At 50.1% G+C, this 21,103-nt stretch overlaps 1 protein-coding gene across 1 annotated transcript; it reads left to right on the top strand.

Moving 5' to 3' along the window:
- The first annotated feature begins 31 nt into the window (after nt 1–31).
- GID4 (GID complex subunit 4 homolog) lies at nt 32–20,099 on the top strand. The gene is made up of 6 exons (XM_040630150.1): nt 32–462; nt 5,781–5,840; nt 12,067–12,174; nt 17,322–17,423; nt 19,010–19,140; nt 19,546–20,099. Coding segments are annotated over exons 1-6 (591 nt in total). The 5' UTR covers nt 32–273; the 3' UTR covers nt 19,547–20,099.
- Nucleotides 20,100–21,103: the final 1,004 nt, after the last annotated feature.

Genomic DNA, 21,103 nt, shown 5'->3' with positions numbered 1-21,103 from the left:
CGCGCCTGAGCCAATCGAAAGGGTGGTGTGTGTGCGAGGGCAAGTGGGGAGGGGGACTCAGCTCAGGACAGGGAGGCCCTGCTCGCAGGTCCCGGGGTCCCGGTGGCAGCCGGAGCGCTTGGTCCGCAGGCAGCGGGCGGGTGGTCCCCCCTCCGCCCCCACCCCGCGCGTGCGCGCCCCGGCCCCTCCCTCCCTGCCACCCCCCTCGGCTCCCGCGCGGCGGCGGCGGTTCCTCTCCCCCTCCCCCCAGCCCTGGCTCCGGGGGACCCCGCGATGCCGGTCCGTACCGAGTGTCCCCCGCCGGCCGGTGCCTCGGCCGCCTCCGCGGCCTCGCTCATCCCGCCGCCGCCCATCAACACCCAGCAGCCCGGCGTGGCCACCAGCCTGCTCTACAGCGGCTCCAAGTTCCGCGGCCACCAGAAGAGCAAGGGGAACTCGTACGACGTAGAGGTGGTGCTGCAGGTGAGCGCCGGGCCGGGCCGGGCCGGGGCCCGAGGGCCTCCTCGCGGCGCTCACGGGCCGTGCCCGCCCCCGGCTCCTCGAGCCCGCAGCCGCGGACCAGGCCCTCGCCGCCGGGCCTCCTGCACCAGGCGCTTCACCCCCCGGGACCTGCCCAGCTGGTGTCTCACACTCTCCAAGCCCCAACCCTGACCTGCCCCTCACACCGGAGCCTGTCGTGAGCAGCTCCTGGCAGACCCTGAACACTCTCCCAGACTCGAAGCCCGTGACCGGCCTGCCTGGGATCCGGAAGCCCCCGTGACTGGCTACCCTCAGACCTGAGTCCTTCCTCCCCAGGACCTGTCGCCCTGAGATCAGCCCTCCCTCCAGTCCCTCTCAGACCCTGAAGAACTCTCCATTGGTTTCTCCTGACTCGGGACCCTACCCGTGGCTGGGCCCATGTCAAATTATCCCAGATCTGAGACAGCCCTCCTCCCCTCCCCTTTCCTTACTCCCAGGGATCCTCAAACCCTGGGGCCCTCCTCCCGGGATTTCTTCCTTGGGAGAGCCTAGTTCGTCCTCTCTGACCTGGGAGCACACTCCCTCCATTAGCCCCTGAGCCCTGAGAGCCCCCCAACCCACAACTGATTCCTAGCCTGTGGTACTTACTCCTTCAAGACCAGGCACTCACATGCCGGGTGCTGCTGGGTGGAGCTCCTCCCAGTCTGTTGGGATCTTGCCTCCTGGCCCCTCTCCCCCCTCCCACTGCCTGAGGCTCTTCCTGCGGCAGCACCCAGTTGCCCCCAGCCCCAGGCCTCCTGCTCTAGGCTTTTCACGCTCCCTTCCTCCCTTCTCTGGCCACCTCCAGCCCTCTCCCAGTCTCCCCTGCCTCTCTACCCATACCTCCCCAACCTATACCTTCATCGTCCTCCTCCTTGGCTCCAGGGGACCCTCCTCCTGTGTTTTTAACTTTTATCTACACAGCCAGGGCTTCCTCCCAGTTTCTGATACCCATGTGCTGGGAAATCGAACTCACCCAGTATTATCTCTCACATGGTATTTCCTTGCTGTCTGTGTACCTCCCCGCCCCCCACCCCCTATTTGACCTGGATTTCTAAGTACCTGCTGCCAGCCCCTGATAGCTTTGGAGCTGCCGCTTTACCTACTCTGGCTCTTTTCTGCACCTCACCCCTCTCATGCAAATAGTAACACACTTGACATTTTTTGCCCAGCCAGAGATCAACAGTAGTTCATACTCCTTTTTCTCTCCCTTCCCTGAAGACCGTTCTAGTGTAGCTACCCTTGCCTGCCTCGGGACCCACTGTCCTCCTCCCTTTGCCCCTTTTCTCCTTAGCCTGATGCCCCACCTCCTAGGCTGTTCCCTAAAGTCCGCCCCCATCTACCCCCTGGAAAGGCCTTACAGAAACTCTGAGGACCTAGTGGGCCACCTTACCACTCCCATGTGTGAAGACAGAAACTAAGACGTGTCTGCCTTATGTGCCCTTGGCACTTTAGAAATACTCAATCTTGAACAGCCTCTCTTCTGAGCAAGTAGGTCTCCCACCCAAAAGACAATGGGGGTGCATTTTCTTTCTGCTAACAGTAGAACATCATTGGCTGCTTTTTTCTTACTGTTTTGGGGGAATCAATAGTTTCATCTTTTTTCGATTGGAAAAACTGCATCTTCCTGTTAATTCTATCTTTGGTCTATAAACTTAACTTTCTCTCATGAGCCATGGTATTTATTATAACTGGAAAATTGTTGTGACTGATTCGTTCAGGCTTCATAATTATATGCCTAATGTGGTGATCCCTCTTTTTTGCTTAAAATGTGAGAATTTAGTATGAAGGTAAAGACTTTCTTTTTTCTTTCTTTTTTGGGGGCAACTTCATAAAATTCTGGCAGTGAGATCCTTGGTGTGGGTCATGTTTGGAATGATCTCCAGTTTGTGTCCATTGTTTAATTTGGTGGTTTCTGATGCGGTAGGGGACTGCTGGCAGGGTCACTCAGTGTCAAAGAGAAGTTGTCTTTGGTTTCTTCAACTCCCCCCTTCTGTCATTGGTGTGTTGTTTCTGATGTCCTGTCAGGTGCCCATTTCCTTGTGAACCAGTAGAAGTGGTGGTTGACTTGGTGCAGGACTGAGTGGTCTCAGGGCAGCCCAGAGCAGAAACCCGGCAGAAACTTCAGTAGGATGTCTGGTGGTGGGAGCCGTGGTCATGCCCAGGAATGCTGCCCTACATCTGGATTGGTGACCTGCTTGCCCATCATTGAGACAGTCAGTGGCATGTGAATTGCCCCATCATCGCCCTGGTTTTTCAGCCAGGACCAGTTTCTTGGACTCAGCCTTCTTAGAATATACCGTGCAGTTCACCCCCTGAATGTGTACAAGTCAGTATAGTCACAGAGTTGGGTAAGCATCGCTGCAATCTAATTTTAGCACCCTTTCATCACCCCAGAGAGAAACCCCACCCCTTCGCCATCACCCCTCTCCAACTCCAGGCAACCACTCATTTTATTTTCCCTAAGATTTGCTTATTCTGGCCACTTCATATACATGCAGTCATACGACCTGTGACCTTTCGTGTCTAGCTTCTGTCGCCGAGCGTCATGTTTCCAAGGTTTGCCCACGTCATAACATGTGGCCATGCTTCGTTATTTTTTACCGTTGCACAGTGATCCGTTGTATGGATACGCAGCAGTTCCTTGGTCCCTTGAGCAGTTGGTGACTATTTGGGTGGTTTCCCCTTTGGGGCTGTTGTGAGTCCCAATGCCGTGAACATTCCCGTCTGAGTTTTGCTGTGGACACGTCTTCATTCCTTCTGGGTAGATACCTGGGAGTGGAATGCTGGGTCCTCAGGCAACTCTTATGCTTACCATTTTGAGGAACTGCCAGACTGATTTCCAAAGCGCCTACCCCATTTTTCATTCCCACCAACAGCATATGAGGGTCCAGTTTCTCCACAACCTTGTTGACACTTGCAACTTATTGCCTATCTTTTTGATTGCAGCCGTGCTAGTGGGTGTGAAGTGGTATCTCATTGTGGTTTTGATTGGAATCTCCTTGATGACTGATGGTGTTGCACGTCTTTTCGTGGGCTTTCCGAAATTCTTTCTTTCTCTTTCTTTCTTTCTTTCTTTCTTTCTTTCTTCTTTCTTTCTCTTTCTTTTTCTTTCTTTCTTCTTTCTTTCTTTCTTTCTTTCTCTCTCTCTCTCTCTCTCTTCTTTCATTCATGCATTCATTCATTCATTCATTCCAGTTTTAGAGAGTTCCCCAAGCCTTTGTGAGATTCCAGCTGGGTTTTCCTTGTTGCTGTTGTTACTGTAACTACTCTGTTTCTCCTCTGCTGTCCAAGGAGCCAAGACCGAAGTGAAGGCCAGGGTCACAGTGAAGGGGTACTAGAAAGAGCAGCTGTTGGACACAACTGTGCTGTGAGACTTTCTTGCTAAACATTTGCCTTGTTATCTTTCTCGTCGAGATGCTGGCCTGGCGTTGGGTTCAGGTTCTCTGCCTTGTAGTGTATTTGAGTTCACCAGCCGTCATCGAGATGAGTTGGGGCAGAACGGGAGAGAGACAAGGTTGAACGGAGGCCAAACTGAAATTCTGATTCTTGAGCATGTGATAATCCGTGCAAAGTGTCAGCCAACTTCCAGTTCAGTTTTTAATCTTATTAGCAGGTATCCTGGCCACCTGATACCCTTTCCAGCAGCTGTGAAACCCCAAACTATATTGAATTCAGTGAGAATTGCATACGTGAAATTTAAGGCCTCGGGTTAGAGCTCTGTGTCCTGTAAAAAAAGTTCTTTGCTGAACCATGTTATTGCAGACCAGCCCCTTTAGATCCCGTCCAACGCCAAGGCCGGCAGATGAGGATATTTTCAATGCTTTGGCAGTTTTTACGTGTACTGCCTTTGTCACCAGCACCAAACTGTGGGAACGGGCTTCATTGAAGTCCGTTGGCTTTGGTGCTGACCTCATCTGGCTGACTGTGCTCATTACACTTTTTAAGGATTCCCTGACTATCTGATTGATGGTGTAAATGAAAGTAGTTAAGTCCCCAAATGTGATAAATACCACAAAACTTTCTTAGTTGCTTAAAACAAGCCCTCACGTAACATTAAAATCTCAACGTGCCGCAGTAGCATTGTACTTGGGTTTGCTTTCTTTCCGGGGGTCTACTTTGTAAGGGAGCCCAATTTATCATGAAATCTGAAAATCTGCCTGCTCAGATCGATCTGTGTAGATTTGGGTGAAAGGTGTCCGTGCGGGTGCACTCAGCTGCAAGCAACCATACCCACTTCAAAATAGTTTAAAGAATGAGTGAACCCAGCATCTCCGATTACAAGAAGCTTGGGGGTGGCTTGGTTCCAGATTGGCTCATTCAGGGGCCCCATCTCCCTCCATGTTTCTCCGCTGCCTCCTTGGCATTTCCCGGCCTGTTTGTCCTCATGGTCTCTAGATGGCTGCCAGGGGCCCAGGCGCCGTGTGCAGGTACTGCGTCCGGCAGGGGAAGAAAGAGAGCCTCCTCAAAGCCAGCATCTTTCCCAGAAGCTCCCAGGAGACTGACACAATATCTGATTGGTCAGAACTGGGTCACTCACCCCTAAACCAACGACTCACCAGGCGACAGGGGCACGTGTCTCCCTTGGATCCGTCAGGGCCGACCAAGTCTAGTGGGGCCAGGGTGGGTGCCAGAACAGGCTCTGGGCCCTGGCAGCATGGGAAAGTAGGAAATTGGTTGTTGGGTGGGCATCCTGCAGTGTCTCGGCAACCCATAATTGGTGGATACTCAGCCTCAAAATCTCCCATGCCTGTTACCCCTGTTTATTGAAGCCTCCCAAGTCTTCATCAAGAAACACAAGCGTTCGTCTGTGAAATGGACAGAGTGAACACGTACAGTATATTCCGATCTGGGGTCAGCATTTTGGTTCATCACTGAAACTGTTTGCCAGAGCGGTCTTCATACGATGCCTTTCTTGAAGACGCTGCCCATTCCGTGAAGGACTAACGCAGGGTGTGCTTAGTGTAAATATAGGGGAGGAGTGCACTTCTGAGTCCAGCGGGAGGCCTGTGTTGAGCGGGCTCGCTGTTCCCGAAAGGCACTTCGGTCTCAAGATACTCCGCTGAAGGAGCTTGAGAGGGTCCTGGGATCAGCTTGCTTCGTCTGAACCGGCCTGTGGGCAGGGAGGACTCACGAAGGTCTCAAAGGCCAGTGAGCCCTGGCCGTGCTCGGCGGGCACCAACCTCGAGGCCTCCCTTAGCCCCCCTGGCCTGGGACCGCAGGACGCGTGGTCTCCTGGGGGTTCCTAGTTTGTAACAAGACTATGTGTCCTTTCTTTCCAGCATGTGGACACGGGGAACTCTTACCTTTGTGGATACCTGAAGATAAAAGGCCTTACGGAGGTAAGCACGCCTTCAAATGAATTAGGACTAGACGGTGGGCCGCACATGCGGCATTCTCAGGGTGAAGGGCCAGGAGCCTCGACCCTGAGGCCTGATTAACACGCCCTGAGAAGTGTTGTTGTCGTACTGAACACACAAAGCATGTGGTTTTGATGGGTCCCGTTGGAAAGTGGACGGATGCACAGATCTTTAAACTTGATAAATAAGTCACAATGTTCCCAACACTATTGATTTTCTTTTTAATCCTTTGGTGGAAAGAAAAAATAGAGTAGGAATATGGCTACTCATCATCATAAGTTTAACGGTTTCTGGGATAAGCATTAATCCTTCCAGAACCGAGGTCTTTGGTACCCCTTAAGCCCCTCAGCTCACTGGAACAATGACAGGTGATCATTTAGTCCCCAACCACGAGGAGCTGCTACGGAAATGCAGCGTGTTTTCCTCTCTCGGAACCAACTTTTTAAATCTCAGAACTCCTGGGAATATGGAAAGCAAGAAAGAGCACCCTTTCTTTCCCTGCTAGTGAGTAAACAGGAAGAGGAAGGAGGGGACGGAGCTGGCCGCCTAACTCTTCCATGAGGACCTGGGCCTGACCTGGCTCCCGTGCCCTGTTGGCCTGATCAGCCCTCCCTGTCTCGATGGCCCGGCTCCACGGAGCCGTGGGAAGGGCCGGAGGGACGTCCCTGCTCTGCCCCTTACTGGTGCCAGGAGCTTTCATTTCTCTTTCCTCATCTGTAAAATGAGAATGAAAAATACCCGCTCTGCTACCATTGTGGTGAGCACAGCACAGCATGGAGCATTGTGGAATCACTACGCTGACCCGAAACCCACTCAATGGTGTGCGTCAGCTGGACTTGGATAATAAGTAGAATAGAGGGACGCCTGGGTGGCACAGCGGTTAAGTGTCTGCCTTCGGCTCAGGGCGTGATCCCGGCGTTATGGGATCGAGCCCCACATCAGGCTCCTCTGCTATGAGCCTGCTTCTTCCTCTCCCACTCCCCCTGCTTGTGTTCCCTCTCTCGCTGGCTGTCTCTATCTCTGTCGAAAAAATAAATAAAATCTTAAAAAAAAAAAAAACAAGTAGACTAGACTAGACTAGACTAGAAAAATAAAATAAAATAAAATAAAATAAAATAAAATAAATAAAATAAAATAGATCTGCTCCTTCTACTCCAGGGGCTCGTCCTAGCAGGGAGGAAACAATGTAAGAGCAAGAGGCCGACTCTAACGTGATACAAATTGAGAGATACTAACTAAGGCCCTGAACATCCTCCAGCTTGAAACAATTGTTTCCGTTTCTTTGGTTCACGCTGGTTCTCCCAGTTCTCTGCGAGAAGTTAGAATTTTCTGTGAAGTTTGTTGTTGAGATGAAAAAGGTAACCTGTTCCTCGCCTCTAGAAGCTTACCACAGAGCAGGGGTAGAAAATGGGAGCAGACCGAAGGCTTCCAGCCTTTGAACTTACGGTGGGAAACCTAGATACAGTCCCTGTAAATGAGGTACCTGTGGTACCTAGGACCTCCCCAAATACGGTGGGGGACACACAGAATGTGCTCCGGCCATAGGCAGCCAGACGCGTCTGCTGAGTACAGAACATAAACATGCAGCTTCATGAGGAGACCGGCAGACCGTGTCATGTGGAATGCTACCACTGACCCCAAAACCAGCCTCTCGGGTCATAGGGAGCTGCATGGATCGGCAAGTAGCATGAAGAATCGCGAAACGTCTAGAACTTCTGCGAGGTTTCCGTCAGGAGCAAGTCACCCCAACAGAGGGAAGCGCCCCTGCGTCACAGGCGGCCAGGTTCCCTGAGCAGGGGGTGCTGGCCTGGCCCTTCCCTGGGGCTGGCCTGGGGTGGGGGGGCACTCAGGCTCGTGACCGGAGGGAAGAGACCACCCTCCCGGCCAGTCCTTCCTGCGTGCACACGGAGCGGCCTCACACATGCGTGGCCGCCGCAGACTGGCCTGCTCCTCCAGGAGCCCCGGGCACGGGTATGGCCCTGACTATGGCCCTGACGGCGCGTTCAGTCACAGGAAGGCCGCCGTGGTTCTGAGCTGCCTGGGGCCTGCGCACGCCTCGGGAGTCTTTGAATTTAATCGTTCTTAACCACCTTTTTAGTAGCTGTCCTGAGACAGCTGACCTACCGTACCATCCACCCATTTCAGATGTACAGTTCGTTGACTTTTAGTGCAGTCGCGGCACTGAACAACTGTCTTAGACACTGTTTAAATTCTAAACAGGGGCGTCTGGGTGGCTCAGTCGGTTAAGTGTCTTCTTTCAGCTCAGGTCATGATCTCAGGGCCCTGGGATCCTCAGCGGGGAGCCTGCTTCTCCCTCTCCCTCTGCCTGCCGCTCGCCCTGCTTGTGCTCTCTCTCTCTCCCTCTCGCTTGCTCGCTCTCCTTCAAATAAATAAAGTCTTCAAATTCTAAATCCGATATGTGGTCACTGTCCATAATCCCTGAAATGCCAGAAAAGGTGAGGATGCTCCGGATGACTTTATTACCTGTATTCTAAAATACAGCTGTTCGTTAATAGTTGCGAAAAGATCACATAGGTGGTTCATTTTAATGAAATCACTTAAATGATTGGGTTTTAGCCCAGTCTTCCTCGTGCGTACGATATAGAAAATGAACGTTAAATCGCAGGTCATTTGTCTGTTAGCTACGCCACATTCACAAACGAGCACCGTTTTTAAAAAGGTTATGTGCCTTCTGGAAATGAAATCCCAGAATTGTGAAGAATGTGTGTCAGGTAGCATTTTCTTTGCAATTCTGAGCCAGTCACCAGTGGCGAGAAGGAACATTTCTAGGGAGGCCCCGAGGCTGGCACAGGGCCTAGGAGCCCAGCCTTCGGGGAGTCATGGCCAGGCCCTCCACTCACTCACTAGACAGATTTGGAAGCTTCTGCTCAGGTTGGGCTAGACTTGTCTGAACCAAGGAGATAGGTCCCACTAACCGAACTCACTGAGGCTGATGTATACATAAGAGGGCTCGTTTACTCATTTCTAAAATGAGGTACATGCATGTTCCAGAAGTTCCCTCCGACATAGTAGCCGATTGGGCGTTAATCCCCCAGAAGGTGGGGCTACATGGAAAGGCAGACCCATCACCAGGGAGTTTTTGGTGGGCCTGGAGTCCGTGTGGGGAGTGGTTTGGACAGCTTAAGTGCCCAACAACAGCTAGACCCACTGTAGGAAGCCCTTGCCTGCTTTGGAGGTGGGGGCTTGCTGGCTTCAGCTTTTCCTCTCTCACTTGTTTTCTTGATGTCCCGCCTACAGAGTTTTTCCTTTGGCTCTAAAAATTACCGCCAGTCTGGCTGTTGTCAAGTGCTTGAATTTCCTGGTCCTGCCCTGAGAGATAGTTCATCTTTTTGGTAACTTCTGTACCTCTTGACTCGCATTCATCAGGCAGTATTTATTTCATTTTAATTCTCAGAGCTTGGGGGTATGTTGCAGTCACCCTGATGTATTGCCTGAAACATTTTTAGTGCAGAATCCATTCGTTCGGAAAACTAGCGATTTGAACCATAAGTATTTTCTTTGTATTGCAAGAGGACCACTTTACCGTTTTCTTCTTTTCTCCCTTTTTTGTAGAAGTTTAAAAAAAAGTGTTAAAGCTCAAACCTCAGAAAATCGATACGTATAGCTTTCCATTTAAAATCTCAAGTCAGGGGTGCCTTGGGCGTCTGCCTTCGGCTCAGGTCATGATCCCAGGGTCCTGGGATCGAGTCCCGTGCCACGCTCTCGGCTGAGCGGGAGTCTGCTTCTCCCTCTCCCTCTGCCCCTCCCCCTGCTCTTGCTCTCCATCTCTCTTTCAAATAAATAAATAAAATCTTAAAAAAAAAAATCTAAAGTCAGATACTCACTGATAACAGAACTTTCTCCCTTAGTAGTTCTTCCTAAAACAGATGAGCATAATTTAGTTTATACCTTTATTTTATTTTATTTATTTTTTAAAAGATTTTATCTATTTATTTGAGAGAAAGAGCCTGAACAGGGGGAGGGATAGAGAAAGAGGAAGAAGCTGACTCCACGCCGACCAGGGAGCCCGACGCGGGGGTTCAACCTGACCTGAGCTGAAGGTAGATGCTTAACTGACTGGGCCACCCAGGTGCCCCTAGTTTATTATTTTTTTAAGATTTTATTTTAAGTAATCTCTACACCCAACGTGGGGCTCGATCTCATGACCCTGAGATCGAGAGTCACATGTTCTACCGACTGAGCCAGGCAGACGCCACTAATTTATACCTTTATTTTTTTTTATTTTTTTAAAAGATTTTATTTATTTATTTGACAGAAATAGAGACAGCCAGCAAGAGAGGGAACACAAGCAGGGGTAGTGGGAGAGGAAGAAGCAGAGGAGCCTGATGTGGGGCTTGATCCCCTAACGCCGGGATCACGCCCTGAGCCGAAGGCAGGTGCTTAACCACTGTGCCACCCAGGCACCCCTAATTTATACCTTTAAAATCAGGTTTCCCTTTAGGAAATCTCCCCTTTAATTTCTTCACTCTGAATATATAAATGTCTGTATGAGGAACCCAGGCCCTGACTTGGGGGGAGGGGTGTGTTTTGGTGGGGAGGGTGCTGTATATTTCAGAGTTCACTGTCGAGACCATAGATGGCCTCGCAGGCCCCTCCAGTCCACTCTGGTGTCCGTGGCTGTGCTGTTTCCTGGGAGCCGCTGACCCAGCATGGCAGCATCTGCTAGGGCGTCCCCAGCTATGTGGCAGGTCAAGCTGAGAGACGTAGCAAAGCCATCAGAACAGGTGTATTTTAAACACGTGTAGATGTTTGATGCAGCCTAAGGGGCCTACCTAGGGTCTGAAGAAGAAAGGGGGACCTCTGGGGTCCCAGGATCGTTAGGACCGTAATCCACGGTTTGTCAGGCCAGTGACCATCATGACCGTGCTTCCAAAAAACACCAGGGGCTGGCAGGCTAGGCTGAGGGGTTGTCTGGTTGGTCGGTCAATTGGTTGCTTTTTTACAAATGCAGAGAAATGGTAGACTTCTTACAGTGTTAACTTTTTCTTCCACTAGTTTCTTTCTTTTTTTTTTTTTTAAGATTTTATTTATTTATTTGACAGAGAGAGAACAAGAGAGGGAACAGAAGCAGAGGGAGTGGGAGAGGGAGAAGCAGGCTTCCCACTGAGCAGGGAGCCCGATGCAGGGCTCGATCCCAGGGCACTGGGATCATGACCTGAGCTGAAGGCAGATAATTAACAACTGAGCGACCCAGGCGCCACTTTTCCATTAGTTTTTTTTTCAAAATCTTTGGCGCCTCCTTATTAGCAGGTGAACAAATAGCAAATAAAGTTGACAAGAGTATTCTAAGCACCCAGTTAGGATGACAGCTTATTTTTCCATATTTGTTTCTGTTGTCCTGACTTTCCATCACAGACGTGATTTACATATATCTTCCCTAGTGTAGATGGCCTTAGTTCATATGATAAAATTCAGTGTACCCTGATATACCAAGGTATTCTGCAAAAAACAAAAAACGAACAACAACCACAAACCCCCCCCCCCCGAAACCTGAAGCATGGGCACAAAAGAGACAAATGACTGAGGTAGTTTGAGAACCGGGGGCCAGGCCGTGGCGTGAGGGAGACTCAGCTGTCGCTGTGATGTGGGAGCCTGTTTGGGTGTTTTCCTTGGAAAGGAAAATCTACTTAGTTACTGTCTGCTTCGTATCCTAGAGTACTCAGAATTTACTTGTCCAAATTCTTTTCTGAGCGTTCAGTACGTAACAAGTGAAGTCGAAGGGGCGCCTGGGTGGCACAACGGTTAAGCGTCTGCCTTCGGCTCAGGGCGTGATCCCGGCGTTATGGGATCGAGCCCCACATCAGGCTCCTCCACTATGAGCCTACTTCTTCCTCTCCCACTCCCCCTGCCTGTGTTCCCTCTCTCGCTGGCTTTCTCTCTCTCTGTCAAATAAATAAATAAAATCTTAAAAAAAAAACAAAAACCACACAAGTGAAGTCGAAGAAGGGTTCTCTGTTTCCGGCAACCTCCATAACGTCCGGGAGACTCTGACAACCTTCAATCCACGTTGACTCTGCAGCCAGCCATCGGCAGATCTCTGGACCTAACTCAGTTTGGGTCATTGCTTCGCAGTGCGATCATTTTTTTCCAAGTCCTGGGAAGAAGTTAAAGCCAGGTCGATTTTCCTTTGGGAAAGGTAAAAACTCCTGTTCGACATCTTATTTTGATATTTGCGTTTTTACCATAGGAGTATCCAACCCTTACGACCTTCTTTGAAGGAGAAATAATCAGCAAAAAACACCCTTTCTTAACGCGGAAGTGGGACGCAGACGAAGACGTTGATCGGAAACACTGGGTGAGTAGATGTTTGGTCTGCTCCAGGCCCACCCAGGCGCTGCTAGAAAACCAAGGAACTTTGCTCTCGGGGTCTTATCACTGTCCCCTGTCCTGTCCACCTGTCCACTGTTCCTTCTCATCTCCTCTACGTGGGGGAGCCCTGTGAAACATACAGCCTTGGCCTCTGTCTTCAGGGTTGGTGGGAGGTGGAGATGCAGTTTCTAGAAAGCTCTCCGTGTGGGGAGAGCCACAGCAGGTTTGGGGGGTGGGTTCTCACCCAGCTCCAGACTGACACGCACGGTCTCAGCTTCAGCGTCATCAGGATACCACTGAAAACTCCAGTCCCCCAACTTTTAACTGTCGAGTGTGGGGTGTGTTCTCAGTCACCAGTAGTGAGCACTGTGAGACAACTTTGAGTCACCGTCCTCAAGTCTTTTCATTGGCTTTCACGCAAGTTTATGTCTTCAAAAATCCGTTTCTCCACCTGTCATAATAGCCTTCCGGCTTAGTTGACCTTGCTGATGATGAATTTTGGTTTTCGGGTTTTTTTTTTTTCTATTTTTTAGTTTTTTAAAGATTTTATCTTTAAGTAATCTCTGCACCCAATGCGGGGCTCGAACCTACAGCCTGGAGATCAAGAGCCGCACGCTTCACTGACTGAGCCAGCCAGGTGCCCTGGTGAATTTTGGTTTAACACTGAGGAAGTCCAATGCGTTCACCCTCTAAACCCACCAGAAGTGATTGCGTCAGTAATGAAGACTCTAGAACTCCTCAGGCTTCCACTGACCCTCTCACCTGGCTGTTCAAGCTCTCTCTTGATTCTGGCACAATAGTCCTTGAAGAGGGCTCCTGACCACAGACCCTCGTCCTAGTTAACCTCACTGTAGATTAGCCGCTTTGCTTGTTAATGTTTCCTACTTGAGATAGGAAAGGGTCATCTTTCAGGTGCTGAGTTTCAATCAAATTTAAACTTGAGCCTTTAAAACCAGTTTTTGTAAGCTGTATGTTTTGCCTGTTGTCGCAGATAGACACCGAAAGTCAGTCATTCGTATGTATACAACACGAGGGAATGAACAACATCCGAGTCTCTTAGGCTGCTCAGCTGGGGAGCCCGAGTGGTGCCCGGTGGTGCCGGTGCGATGGAGCGGAGCTGGAGGGCTCCCCGCTGCCATCTGGTCCCACCCTGCCCGATGCCGGCTCTTCCGTGCTGCCCGACGCCCCCAGGATGGCTCCTTTCTCTCTTGGACGGCCCCAGTGGGAAAGCACATCCTTGTACTGAACCACAGCCTGTCTCCCATCCAACTTTGTTTTCCATCTCAAATTGGTTCTGCAAAAAAGCAAGGTCTTTGAGACTCAATGAAAAGTCAATTCTAAGCTAGGTCCGTTGCAAATTAAATACCTGGAAGCCAAGTGTTAGTGATCCAGACTTCCATTAGAACACGGGAGAATGTCTGGTTCTCCTTTGTTAGGCCGAATTGAAATATTTTGAGTGACGGGGAACAAACAAGGCCACACTTGATATGGTAGCATGCGGAGCTTGGCCTCTGGGCCCTTCCCCACCCAGCAGTTCGGTCACCTTTGCAGTACTCAGTTTCCCGTAACTTTCCCAGCCCACTCCGGAGTCCCAGAATCCCATGTGGGATCCCTGCTTGTCAGGGACTCGCACTGCCTGACACAGGCAAGCCCCGGGGATATTGCGGGTTCCGTTCCAGACCATCGCAATAAAGTGAATATTGCAATAAAGTAAGTCACGTGAATTGTTTTGGTTTCCCAGTGCGTATAAAACTTAACGTTTATGCAATACTGTAGTCTGTGAAAAGTGCGATAGCATTGGGTCTAGACCAACAATGTACACACCTTAATTTTTAAAAACTTTATTACTAAAAAATGCTCAGCATCCTCTAAGCTTTCGGCAAATCCTAATCTTTTTGCTGGTGGAGGGTCTTGCCTCAAGTCGATGGCTGCTGACAGATCACAAGAGTGGCTGCCGAGGGTTCGGGTGACGGTGGCAGTTTCTCAAAATAAGACAACCATGAAGTTGACCACACTGACTGACTCTTTCTTTCACAAACGATTTCTCTGTAGCACGGGATGCTGTGATAGCATTTTGGCCCCAGTGGAACTTCTTTCCAAATTGGAGTCGGTCCTCTCAAACCCTGCCTCCGCTTTACCAACTAAGTTCATGTGATATTCTAAATCCTTTGTTGTCATTTCAACAGTCTTCCCAGCATCTTCCCCAGGAGTAGATTTTATCTCAGGAAACCACGTTCTTGGCTCATCCGTGAGAAGCAGCTCCTCGTCCATTCAAGTTTTAGCGTGAGATTGCAGCCGTTCAGTCCCATGTTCAGGCTCCGCTTCTAGTTCTCTTGCTGTTTCCACCACATCTTCAGCGACTTCCTCCACTGAAGTCTCGAACCCCCCGAAGTCATCCATAGGGTGGGAATCAACTTCTTCCAGACTCCTGTTCTTGTAGATATTTTGACCTCTTCCCATGAGTTACAAAGGTTCTTAATGGCATCTAGAATGGTGAATCCTTTCCAGAAGGTCTTTTCAGTTTACTTTGTCCAGATCCATCAGAGGAATCGCTATCTGTGGCAGCTCTAGTCTTATGAAATGTATTTCTTAAATAAGAAGGCTTGAAAGTTAAAATGACTCCTTGATCCACAGCCTGCAGAACGGAATATAACAATATAAACAACGTAAACCTCCCTGTCCATCTCCATCGGAGCTCTTGGATGACCAGGTGCATTGTTAATGAACAATAATATTTTGAAAGCAATCTTTTTTTCTGAGAATTAAGTCTCAATGTTGGGCTTTAAATATCCAGTAAATTATGCTGTAAACCGATGTGCCGTCATCCAGGCTTTGTTCCGTTGACAGAGCACAGGCAGAGTAGATCTAACGTAGTTCTTAAGGGCCCTAGGATTTGGGGAGTGGCCAGTGAGCACTGACTTCAGCGTAAAGCCATCAGCTGCATGAGCCCCTAGCAAGAGCGTCAGCCTGTCCTCTGAAGCTTTGAAGCCAGGCGTTGACTGCTCCTCTCTAGCTGTGGAAGTTCTGGATGGCGTCTTCGTCCAACAGGAAGCTGTTTCATCTGCATGGAGAATCTGTTATTTAGTGTAGTGGTTCAGTGTAGCGTATTATCTTCATGAAGATCTAGAATCTTCCGGAGAACTTGCTGCAGCTTCTACGTCAGCCCTTGCCGCTTTGCCCTGCACATTTGTGTTACAGAGACGGCTTCTTTCCTTAACCCTCGTGGACCAACCTCTGCTGACTTTAGACTTTTCTCCCGCAGCTTCCTCACCTCTCAGCCGTCACAGAATTGAAGAGCATCGGGGCCTTGCTCTGGGTTAGGCTTTGGCTCAAGGGAATGTTGGGGCTGGTTTGACCTTCTGTCCAGGCCGCTAACCCTTTCTCCACGTCAGAGCCTGCTTTGTTACCATTCGTGTGTTCACTGGAGTGGCACTTCTCATGTCCTTCAAGAGCTCTTCCTCTGCGTTCCCAGCTGGGCTCACTCTTTGGTGCCAGAGGCCCAGCACTCAGCCTCCCTCAGCTTCTGAGACGCCGTCCTCACCAAGTTCAGTCCTTTCTAGCCTTGGATATAAACTGACAGATATGTGACTCTTCCTTTCTCTTGAACACGGCGAGGCCATGGTGGGGTTATTAATTGGCCTCATTTCAGTATTGTTGTGTCTCAGGGAAGAGGGAGGCCTGAGGAGAGGTGGACAGATGGGGGAATGGCCAGTCAGTGGAGCCGTCAGAACGCATACAACATTTATCAATGAAATTTGCTATCTTCTGTGAGGGCAGTTTGTGGCACCCCAAAACAGTTGCGTTAGTAACATCAAAGATCACCGATCACCAATCAATATAACAGATATGAATAATGAAAAGGTTTGAAATGTTGCAAGGTTTACCAAAACGTGACACGGAGACATGAAGTGAGCAAATGCTGTTGGAAAACTTGTGCTAACTGACTTACTCAACACAAGGTTGCCATCAACCTTCAATTTATTAAAAAATGCGCTATCTGGGGGCGCCTGGGTGGCTTAGTTGGTTAAGCATCCAACGCTTAGTTTCAGCTCAGGTTGTGATTTCAGGGCCATGAGATCGAGCCCCACATTGGGTTCCATGCTCAGCGTGGAGTCTGCTTGAGTTTCTCTCTCCCTCTCCCTCTGCCCCCCCCCCAAATAAATAAATAAATCTTTTTTAAAAACGCAATATCTGCAAAGAGCAATAAAGTGAAGTGCAGTAAAACCAGGACCGCCTGTAGCTTGGAACGAGAGACATTGCTTTTCACTCTCTAGCTTCCCCGAGTGATATTTAAAGTTGGTATCACGGTGGTGCCCTGAAGTCAAGGTTCCATATACTTAATCCACTTAAAATAGAAATATATGTGTGACAAATTCTGTGAGTTACTACTTCTTTGTCTTAAATTTTATTTAAGTTATTTTTATAAAATGAATGCATATTTATTTGTAAATATTTGAGTAAACAGAAAAGCAAAAGGAAGAAATCATCTCTAATAATACCCAAAGTTAAAACAGGTATTAATCTTTCTTTCTTTCTTTCTTTCTTTCTTTCTTTCTTTCTTTCTTTCTTTCTTTCTACAAAAATAGGATCATGAGACACAGTTTTATAACCTATTTCTGGTCTCCTTTTTAAAAAGGACTTAATCATATATGACCCACTTCCTCTTTCTGCTTCACTAGCTGGCCCCAAGCCACGCTCCTGGGTCAGAGGGCCCCGCTTTAGTAAAGCCCTCTGTCTCTTCGGGGTGACGTACTGGTTTTAAGTTGTTCTGCGTGGCTCGTGGTGACTCACTTACAGAGATCTTCTCGCTAATCATTCCTGGCTTTGCTTGTGGCAAGGTGCCCTGAGAAAAAGCCGTCGGAATCGCATCCATTCCCAACTCGGGGCCTTTCCTTGGACCCCATTAGCTAGGCAGGCGTAGCCCCATGGTACCTCGGCTGGAGGCCAGGCCCAGGTTCACTGCTGGGGACCTCAGGCTCCCTTCCCCGGTCCTCAGCCTTTGCTACCCCTGTGGGCCGCACCCAGCAGCTGTCATACCTCTGCAGAGGTGCTCGCCACTGGGCGCAGAGGGCAGTTCTGACACCAGCCTCCCCCTCCGTCGATCAGTCCTCATGCTCCTTTTTTTGTTTTCAGGGCAAGTTTCTGGCTTTTTATCAGTATGCAAAATCATTTAATTCAGATGACTTTGATTATGAAGAGCTGAAGAATGGGGATTATGTCTTCATGAGGTGGAAGGTAAGGTCCCAGCCCAGCCAGAGCCTGTGTTGTATGCAGTGCCCCCTCTGCCCCCCGGGTCCGGTGCTCATTACGGCTTGTCTCCATGTAGTGCCTTTACACGCTCTTAAAAAGCGGGCAAGGCTCCAGGCCCCACTGGCCAGCTGCTGCCATGCCGGCCGGTTTGTCTTTGGTGACACTGTTTGGTGGTTCACAGATGAATTCGTGGCTGGGGGGGATGGTGGTCGCCCTCAGCACGTTCGACTGTCCAGGTTGAGTCACCCCTGGTGTTCTGTGGACTCAGGGGAGCTCCAAAGTCAGTCCCCATCATTTCCTACTCTGAGCCGAGAACCCGTGCAAGAGACTGTTCCCTTACCACGTCCTAGCCAAGCTGCAGTGCGGTCTCAGCTGGTCTGGTTCCCTCCGGCAGGAAATGAGGGACCAGGAATGGAATTTGGGTTTTCCACTCACCAGCCCTCAGAGAACTCCATCTGGCTGGACTGGAGAGATTGGCTTGGGGCTGACAAGTCTTTGTGTTCCGTCTTTCGATAGCCTGGTATTTACTGTGTTCCAGCCGCAGGCTAGCAAAATCGTGAAGGGGGTTTGTGAAATCACTTCGTGAGCGGACACCCACTTCCAACCCCTGGTCCCCAATCTGCAGGAAAAAGCTGTTTTATTTTGAAATCTTGCCAGCTTTCATACAGGCGAATCATTTAGAGTAGTTATTCAGTTTGTAAGCTAATAATTTGGGGAGGGGGGTGCGGGTCGTCTCTTTTTGCATAGACACTGGCCAGGTACAAAGAGTAAAAGCTGAGTCCGCCCTGGCGAGCTTGCTGTCCAGTGGGAAACGTGCCAGCTAATAAAACCCTAAAGGAAGTATCTTGCAAGGTTCTAATTTTAAAATTAATTTTTAAAATCTACCATTTCAGAGGTTGAGGAAAAGGATGGAGAGTGTCTTAAAAAAAAACCCAAAAAGCAGTGGAGTTGTTTGGTCTTCAAAGACCTTCTCAGCGTGACTCACTGTAGGCTTTCAGTAGATCTCTTGGGTCCCTGAGACCACTGACCTCATCTCGCTGGGAGAGTAGGTGCCCGGATGTGGCTTTCAGCTTGGCTGTAGCCAGAGATTACAAGCTCGCCTCTTCCCAAGGTGCCCGAGCAAGAACAGTACCATTCTGATGGCTGTGGATGGGGTGTCGGGCTTTTTGAGGGGCTGTTACGGGGGCAAGTGGTCACTGGCCTGCCCTCAGAATGCAGAGGTGATTAGGAACCTACCACCAGGTCCTGGGGTGCAGCAGAAACTTCCTCTTCCCAGGTCATTCTGTCTGTGGGCTCCGAAAGGTAGGTAGGCATCGATTCATTTTCGAGATACCTGCACCATAGAACCTTCTCTTCATTGCTGATCTTGGTGAGCTCGAGACACAGGCTGCTGTGTTAGTATCTAGAATGCTATGGACAGATCGGGTTGAAATGCAGATGTCTGCTTCGTCCAGCAAGTCTGGGCAAGACCACGTGACACGGGAACCCTAGAACCACCTGAAGGCTAACGGGGAGCCCCAGACGTGGCTGGAGCACGCCGTCTGTTACTGACCTCCTCCGTCTGTGTGCAGGAACAGTTCCTGGTCCCGGACCACACGATCAAAGACATCAGCGGTGCGTCCTTCGCTGGGTTCTATTACATCTGCTTCCAGAAGTCGGCAGCCTCCATAGAGGGCTACTATTACCACAGGAGTTCAGAATGGTAAGGCACCCCACAGGCGAAGGGGGCGGCTTGCTGCTGTCCCCCCACCCCCCGGGCTCTCCCTCCGCTTGCCAAATCCAAAAGAAGCCCTCCCCACCTGTCTGCGTAGCTTTTGTGCTCTGTCTGCACGGGGAGGGCCTCTTTGAATGATCTCGGTTGCCCGTAGAGGGCTCCTCTCCCTAACCACAGAGCAGAATAAGTAAGATGAAACCAAAGTGCGCGGGAAAGGAACTCACTGCTCAAAGCTTTCCAGCAGTTCTGTATTATCAGCGGTGTTTCTCCCAACCTCGGCTGCTCTTGTATTTCCTGCCAAATTTAATCAGTAAGTAACATGTAAGCTCCAGCACTGAGCAGGGTGAGTTTTGCTGTTAGCAGCCTTTCCAGTTTTGTGGTCACATTCCTCAGATGCCGGCCCCACGCGCGCTTGCTCGCAGTCTGGTGACCGAGGGGCCCCCGTGGGAGCTGGCGGTCCTGCCCTGTGTTTCACTGGAGGTGAAGGACGGAGTGCCGCCTCAAGCGCTAGCTTTTGTCCCCTTTCTGGGGACCCTCCTGCCCCGTCGCTGCTGCTTCAAGTACCTTGCTGTGCCCGAAGACGGAACCCTATCCCAAAGCACCTTATCTCCTTTCCGAATGTAGGAGCACCGCATTCCCTTCCACGTTTTGCACGCTTCTGTGATTTGCGAGTGATGCTTTCCTGGGTGGCCTCAAGTTCCTTGTTCAGTGGCAGCAAAATGATATCTGCAAATAAATGCCCTTGGGCTCAGCGCAGTCTCTGCTCCCCTGAGAGCCGCAATTACCAGGGTGTCAGTAATTGCTCTGTTTTCAAAGGAGTTTTTAAAACCGGTTATATCCTTTTTTAAATAGTAGCTTTATCGAGAGAATTCACATGCCATACAGTTGGCTCATTGAAAGCGTACAATTCGGTCGTCCTGAATATTCACAGCTGTGCGGCCATCACCCCAATCAATTTTAAAATGCTCCCATCACCACCATGAGAAACCCCGTACCCCTTAGCCCTCAGCCCCAGGTCCCCATCCCCTCCTTGCCCGAGGCAGCCACTAGCCGACTTTCTATACAGATGTGCCCATTGCGGATATTTTCTGGAAAGGGAACCACACACCGCGAAGCGGCCTTTGTGTCAGGCTTTTTGCACTCAGCCTAACGCTCGGAAGGTTCAGCCTTGGGGCGGCCTGGGGCAGCCCTTCGTTTTTATCGCTGAGTAATTTTCCGTGGCGTGGATATGCAGCAGCCCCTCCTCATCTGCGGTTTTGCTTTCCGCGGCTTCAGTTATCCGCGGTCAGCCGTAGTCCAGAAGCAGATGGTAGTCAGCGGTAGCCCAACACTCGGTCACAGGCCTACGTCACTCACCTCCCCTCGTCTCACGCAGGCACGTTCCCACCTCACAGCCTCACAACAGGAAGGGTGACTACAGCACAAGAAGTATTTTGAGGGAGAGACCACATTCACGTAACTTTTATTGCCGAATATTGTCATAACTGTCCTATTTTATGGTTAGTTCTTGTTCATCTCTTACTGTGCCTAACTTATAAATTGTACTTTGTCATAGGTTTACATACAGGCAAGAGCAGTGTATAAAGGGTTCGGTACTATGCACGGTTTTCGGCATGCACTGGGGGTACTTGAACGTACCCCCCACAGATAAGGGGGCCTCCTGTACTACATTTTATCCGGTCATCATTTGATGGGTTACTGCCACCTTCTGCCTACTGTGACTAATGCTGCTGAGTGGAGAAGTATGTGTTTGAGTCTCTGCTTTCAGTTCCTTCGGGCATATACCTGGGAGTGGGATTGTTGGGTCGTATGGTCATTCTCTGACTTTTTAAGGAGCCGCCAAAGTGTGTGCCGCACCAGGGTTCCAGTTTCTCCACATCCTCCCCAACACTTGTTATGATGTCTTTACAGTTAGAGCTACCCGAGTGGGTATGAAGTGGGGTTTCGTGGT

The sequence above is a fragment of the Ursus maritimus genome, unplaced genomic scaffold, assembly GCF_017311325.1.
Source record: "Ursus maritimus isolate PB19 unplaced genomic scaffold, ASM1731132v1 scaffold_14, whole genome shotgun sequence".
NCBI lineage: Eukaryota > Metazoa > Chordata > Mammalia > Carnivora > Ursidae > Ursus > Ursus maritimus.
This window is presented reverse-complemented; position numbering and strand designations above follow the sequence as displayed.